Raw genomic sequence first — 6,965 nt, 5'->3', positions numbered from 1 at the left:
GTAATAGTCTAATTAAAAATGAGGCATTATGCCTTCACAACTGTTTTTAGAAAATAAAGTAAATAAAGCAGATCAGTCAAAATCTGGGGTATCGGTTGACTGAGCAAGTTCCTTGTTGCCATTAAAGTCTGCAATTGTAAGGTTGATGTCTGGGTCATGGCCTCTTTCTTCCATATAGTGAGCCTCTTGTTCTTTAGACTCCCTATACCTCTTGTAATTGGCTGCTACTCTGTTGCTTGCTTGGCAGTTCTTGTACCAATGCCCAATGACTCTACACCTATAGCATGGTTCATTGCCAACTCTATTATGTTTGACTGAAGGGTTCTTAAGTGCCCTTTGCACCTTGTTTCCATGACCACTAGGGCCAGCACCACCATCTCTGCGCCATACATTGGGAGGGCCTCCACGGCTTATATCATGACCCCCATGTCCCTTGCCATGTGGTGCATTGTTGCCACGTGGGTAGGGATCAGCATGTCCAGCCCCATTTGCATTGGGGTTCTGTCTACCTTTCACTTTGCCATAATTAGCCTCAGGAATTTTCTTTGTCCCAACAGGCTTGGCATTGTTATTCAAAAGAACCTCATTATGCCTCTCAGCCACTTGCAGTAGGTTGATCAGCTTGTTGAAGGTTGTGATTCTTTTGTTATCATACTCCAGCCTATACTGGTTCGCTAGTATAATTGCTGAAGTAGAAAAAGTGGAAAGAGTCTTCTGGATCATATCATCTTCTATGAGTTCCTTTCCACAGAAATTTAGACGTGCTTTTAGGCGCAATATATCCTTGTTGAAGTCATTTACCCTTTTATAGTCAAGCAAGCGGATTTCATTCCACTGAACGGTCAGTTCTGAGTGCATTGTGTCATGAATGTTCCCAAAACGTCCCTTAAGGGCATCCCACAGTTCTTTGGGTGTCTTCAACTGAAGGTATTCCCAGCGGAGGCTAGGATCAATATGTCGCCTCAGAAACATTAAGGCATTTGCTTTCACCTTGTCAGACGGTCCATTGTCTTTGGGGTCGGTAATGGTGGCAGTGTAATCTCTTGCCACAAAGGCAGTTTCTACATCGGAAACCCAACGGTGGTACTCAAGTCCGTCTGAGTCCAAAATGCCACAAAGTAAGTGTGTGTATAATGCGCATGAATTTTCATTATCATGGCAAAACGCAATTTCTATATTGTATTCTAACAATAACAATAGCACATTTAACAATAAATAAAACACAGCATATAAAAATAAACTACATGGCATGCTCAAATGTCACAAATATACAACAAATTATATACTACACATAATAATAGCAAGAATATATCATGCATAAAAAAAAATGTAAACAATAGCATAATACGAAGCATGCGTATGCATAATTTATATAAGCGTAAAAAGAAAAACATGCTCAAAATTTCATAACAAACCATAAACAATAAAATATAAAGCATGTTTAAACATAATTATATATAAATAACAAGACATGCTTAAAATGATCAAAATCATCTTAACTAAACATGCTTAATAACCAAATATAATAAAGCATGAATAATGAAGTATAAAGCATGCTTAAAAATAGAAAACATAAATAAAATTCACATGCTTGATTAAAATCATAAAAACAAAATAAAGAAAACATACTTGATTGCGAGAAAACAAAACGATCCTAGCGCACGCGAGTGTTGATGCTGGCGTGCGTAGCGATGTTTTTTTTTTTTTTTTTTTTTCAAGCAGTGGGCCGGAATTTTTTTTCTTTTCTGGGCCACAGGGCTTGTTTCTTTTTTTTTTTCTGGGTCGCAGAGGCCTGTTTTTTTCTTCTTGGGGCGGATCTTTACTTCGGCCCGGGTCACGTTTTCTCTCTTTTTTTTTCTTTTTTTTGGGCCGGGTCACATCCTTTTCATTTTTTTCTTCTTCTTTCTCTTTCTTTTTTCTTTGTCTGCTTCTTCTTCTTTTGGTTTCTTTCTCGCAGGTGCTGAGGTCGTGTACCGCTGCAAGGCAGGCTGCAGCTAGGATGAAAGGCGAGGCTGGGTGTCGATCTGGCCTGCTGTGGGAGGTTGCGAGGCGCAGGGCAAGGCTGAGGCCAGTCTGCTGCAAGGCACAGACCCTAACGCGCGTTGCAGGCAGGTGGGGAGGCGTGCACGGGGCCGAGCGGGAGTGGCTGAGAGGCGGGATCTGCAGCGTGGGGGCTGGGGTGCAGGTGCGGGGGCCAGGGAGCAGCGCCGGTGCAGGTGAATTGGGCTGCTACGTCGTCGCCGATCTGGGGCGGGCGCTAGGGCTGAGACCGAAAAAAAGTTAGGTTTGCAGGTGATCGATCTGGGACAGGTGCTGCGCTGGTAAAGGGAGCAGCAGCGACGGATTCGATGATGTGGGCTTCGTGGCTGGGGCCGGTGCTGGGGCTGGGAACGGTGACGTATCCGATCTGGGCTGGGGCTGCTGTGTGTGTAGTGGTGAGGCCGGTCTAGCCGGCTGGACGGGGAAGAAGAAAGAATTTTTTTTTTTTTTTTATTAGTGTGGCGGCAGAATAAGAAGAAAAAGTTTTTTTTCTTCTATGGTTTTGGTTTTTGTTTTCAACGGAGAGAAGAAATAAACTAGAAAATTAGTTTTTTTTTTCTTTGGCTATTGGCTCTGAGCGTGTGCTGATAACGTGTTAAAGTAAAATGAGAATTGGAATTGGTCACTTCATTTCATTTCATAGCCCCTTTATATAGGGAGAGAATTACAATGGAAAGAACAATTACAATGATGATATTAAACGCTAATTGATCCGTAATTGTGCTTATTGATGGTAATCACTGATTCCTTGATTCTCTCTCCGTCAGTCGCTTTGACGAAGACACATAATGTGCTTTTTCTTTAACAATATATATATATATATATATATATATATATATATATATATATATATAGGGCCCTTCTAATGAGGGATCTTTTTTTTTGTCTTTTCTAGGGATAGGGCATTAAACTAACTTTTCGATCATATTTTCACATCTCAACTGTTCAGTTTTTAGATCCTAATGTATAGATCACTTCTGCTAAATTTCAGTCAATTTGATGATCGTTAAGGCATCCAAAACTGCAATTTACCATTATAAACACGAAAGGTTCCGGTTCGACAGATTCGGTCCGTTTGTGTAAATTGCAGTTTTGGATGCCTTAACGATCACCGATTTGGCTGAAAATTTGCAGAAGTGATCTACACATTATGACCTAAAAAATGAACAGTTGAGATGCCGAAATATAATCGAAAAGTTTGTCTAATGTCTATCCCTATAAAAGATTGATAGGAGCATAATAATGCGATATTAATAACGTTAATCTCTATACTTTCTTTGTTAGATTAGTGTATTTTCTTGTTATTTATGTTGTTTACTTGTTTTATAGGTATTTTGAGCAAAGAAGGAGAAAAGAAGTAAAAGAGGGATTGAAAGGCAAAAGTCAAATTCGACAGATCACTAAGACCAACTCACAATGAACCAGATGTTGCTCTTTATATTGATTGAAAGCTCCAGATGTCTATTTTCCAGATATTTTTACAGCTCATCAATATCGTTTTTTTAGAAGAAGTTATGGCCGATTTAGTACAAGAAGGTCAGACTGCACGTGAATCTGAGGTTGGACGGGAATTTATGTTTCGAAGCCCAAATCACACTGAGAAGCCCAAGGACGATTTTGTGCTTCATATACTGATTTAATGGGCGATGTGAATGGTTAGAATAAGTCATCAAGTTCAAGAGCCAATAGAAAAACTCCACCTAAGCACGTGAACCCTAATTCTTTTAGGTTTTGGATTTCCTACACAACAAGAAAGATGAAGCCAACCTCTAAGGATATAAAAGGGGATCAATCTGCAGCAGCTTGGGGGCTCTCTCTCTCTCTTCCTCCCCTTCTTTGTTTTGTTTTCTTCTATGTTGAACTAACTCTTTAGTTAGGGGTTAATGTTGAAGCCCCAAATCATGATTGTAAACTTGTTATGACTTTCAATTAGTTTTGTTTATCTATTGGATGAGAACCTAATTTCTATCTTCACATTGATGATTCCTTTGCATGTTTTCTTTGGTGCGCCACTTAGATTGCATGTTTAGGATTCTATTGCTATGAATGATCATTGCCTGTGCCTTGCTTCGAGGGTTCTGTTGAGAGTTCTAGAGTAGTATATCGTCTATAAGGCGAGTGATTAGGTTCCTTGATTAATTGAGACGCGTCGTACTCATGATGTCTTGTGATGTCTTGTTTTTCTTAATCTTAATGATTTCTATGTGTTAAATCTAGAGTTGCGTCAACCTAGGTTGCATTTTAGGAAATAGGTTAGGTGTAGAGCATCTCTCACCTAGCATACAAGTAAGGAAGAACAATAGGTTAATTCAGGCGTTGGGTTAACTTGAGCATCTTCATCCATAGATAAATGAAATTAGGTTGAACATGATTCGTTTACTTGATTGATTGGTGGTGGATGCAATTCCTCTAACTTGTTTTGTCTTTGATTTTCAAAACCCTGAATCAAGTCTTTTTATTTTCGGAGTCATTTAGTGTTTCGTTTTTATTTAATTAGTTCATCAACCAAAACACCTTCAAAAATTATCAAACTTTGTCAGTAGTTAGTTTATCATGTCTAAAGTCTGTCTGTAAATTTTCGTGTCATTTAGAATAGTTTAGAGTCGTCTGCCCGTCAGATCTTTATAACTGGACAGTTTAGGTTTATTTTGTTTTGAGTCTTTAGATTAGTGATTAGACCACAATCTCTTGCGGGAATGATCCCTACTTACCTATACTATTTTCGACATTCTTGTAGGGTTAAGTTATAGGAATTTTTGTGCATCTATTTAGGTGGATAGAAATAGCCTATCAAAGACCAAAAAAAGAGATCCCTTAGTGGAAGGGCTATATATATATATATATATATATATATATATATATATATATATATATATATATACATATCCTATCCAGAGCGAGGTTAGGGTCACTTTTCGGTCTCATATCCACATCTCGACCCTTCATATTTTAGGTACTAATGTATAAATCATCTCTGTAAAATTTTTAGTCAAATTGATGGTTGTTAAGACATTGATAACTGCCTTAAAGGTAGTACGGTTCAAGTTGGACAAATTTAGTTCGTCCATTGATTTAAACGAGTTAGATACCTTATAGAGCATCAATTTGGCTGAACTTTTGCAGAGATGATCTATACATTAGTACCTAAAACCTGAACGGTCGAGATGTGGATATATATATATATATATATATATTAACCATAAATTAACCAGTAAAGTGTAAGGAGCTTTTGCATGACCATTATTCATTTCATAATACACTGACCTGATCCATCACCCAATGTATAAATATATAGTCAGTGCGGATTCTATACATAAAACAAGCTTGGTATTTGGTTCATGATTTTGCCCAAAGTGGAGCAAGTAAGCATGCATTTGGCAACTACTCCTGTTCCTCAACATACATATGTTATGATGTATAAGGCATCACTATATATTGGATTAAACTAACCCATTAACTGTATTCTCTTCTCCCTACCCTATAAATGTAATACATTCCATGCCAATTTTCTTCAATCTAGCTAGCTACCTCTCACATTCTAAAACATCCTATTATGGACTCGAAAGAGAGTGAAAACATAGCAGTTACTGATGCAAAGGCCGCGGCCAAAGGTAAGGCTGCAGAAGGTGCTCATCCTACTGCTGACGTCGCAATGAAAACCAAAACACAGACTAGAAGAGGATCCAAGAAAGGACTAGCAATCGTAGACTTGGTCCTCAGGCTTGGTGCCAGTTCGGCTGCTGTTGCTGCTGCTTACAGTCCATTAAGCTCTGAGCAGATTCTTCCCTTCTTCACACAGTTCCTCCAGTTCCATGCTGAATACAATGATCTCCCGACTTTCACGTATGCAAATTAGAGACGGTTTTGGCATGGCCTTCAAATTCTTAAAGTGATATTGGTGGCGGACTAAATAGGTGTATAATTAAGGAGTATTGAATTACTGCTTTCATTGATAAATGCAGGTTTTTTGTCGTTGCAAATGCGATTGCTGTTGGATATATTGGCCTCTCCATGCCCTTCTCTATTGTATGCATCATTCGACCACGTGCAATAGGGCCGAGGCTTCTACTGGTTTTCTGTGACACGGTAAGCTATAGCCGTATGACTAAAAAACTGCAAATTTTTTCTACCAAACGGTTTGGCATGTTGTACTGCGCCTAGTTTTCATGTTATGTTGCTTCTCTTTCAATATCATGCATTCATCACATATATTGATTCCATTTCTCCAGGTGATGATTGCTCTAGTGGTAGCTGCTGCCGGAGCTTCTTCTGCGATAATGTACTTGGCTCATAACGGAAATTTGGACTCGAACTGGCTTGCTATTTGTATGCAATATACTAACTTTTGCCAGGGACTAAGTGGGGCTGTTGTGGCTTCATTTGTCGCTGCGGTCTTTTTCATGTTGCTGGTTGTGAATTCTACTTTTGCTCTTAAGAAGTAATGAGAAGGGAGGCTTCTTGTTGAATATGATATCAGGCCTCAAAAGAAAGAAAGAAGCTGTGGAGAGGAACAAAAACAACAGGAGTTATATGTTTTCTGCTTTCTTAAAGTGTGGTGTGTATAATTAATTGCAAGAATTTCGGATTGATGTAAATTATTAAAGTAATGGGTATACACGCGGTGAACACATTGGTTTTTTTTTTTTTTTTGGTACAGTGGAGGCACCAACTCAAAACAAAACAAAAGAAAAAAACCAAGTACCCAACATGAGTCTCGGCCTAGCAATCCCAACAATGTCATCCAATGAAGCTTCAATTACTAGGCTTGGAGGGAATTCAGAGTGCAAACTACTCTTCTAGAGTAATTCATAATATATTTAGCAAGCACCATATTACCTTCCCTATGAATATGCTTAACACTCACAAACTCAAACCTTCAGCTCAGGTTCCTGTAAATTGACCAAAATAGTTTAATCAGTGAGCTG

At 38.7% G+C, this 6,965-nt stretch overlaps 1 protein-coding gene across 1 annotated transcript; it reads left to right on the top strand.

Annotated features, from left to right (window-relative positions):
• Positions 1-5,450: 5,450 nt before the first annotated feature.
• LOC112167941 (casparian strip membrane protein 2) lies at positions 5,451-6,965 on the top strand. The gene is made up of 3 exons (XM_024305048.2): positions 5,451-5,883; positions 6,003-6,126; positions 6,270-6,965. Exons 1-3 carry the CDS (start codon positions 5,594-5,596, stop codon positions 6,480-6,482), a joined length of 627 nt encoding a protein of 208 aa, XP_024160816.1. The 5' UTR covers positions 5,451-5,593; the 3' UTR covers positions 6,483-6,965.

The sequence above is a fragment of the Rosa chinensis genome, chromosome 5 (genome assembly GCF_002994745.2).
Source record: "Rosa chinensis cultivar Old Blush chromosome 5, RchiOBHm-V2, whole genome shotgun sequence".
NCBI classification, from domain to species: Eukaryota; Viridiplantae; Streptophyta; class Magnoliopsida; order Rosales; family Rosaceae; genus Rosa; species Rosa chinensis.
Note: the sequence above shows the minus strand (reverse complement) of the source record. Positions and strands in the feature narration are given on the sequence as shown.

Excerpts from the sequence above, each read along its gene's own strand:
- LOC112167941 (XM_024305048.2), top strand. The coding sequence starts at position 5,594 with ATGGACTCGAAAGAGAGTGAAAACATAGCAGTTACTGATGCAAAGGCC. Across the intron at positions 5,884-6,002 it reads AATGATCTCCCGACTTTCAC|GTTTTTTGTCGTTGCAAATG; the intron begins GTATGCAAATTA and ends TGATAAATGCAG. Across the intron at positions 6,127-6,269 it reads TACTGGTTTTCTGTGACACG|GTGATGATTGCTCTAGTGGT; the intron begins GTAAGCTATAGC and ends CCATTTCTCCAG.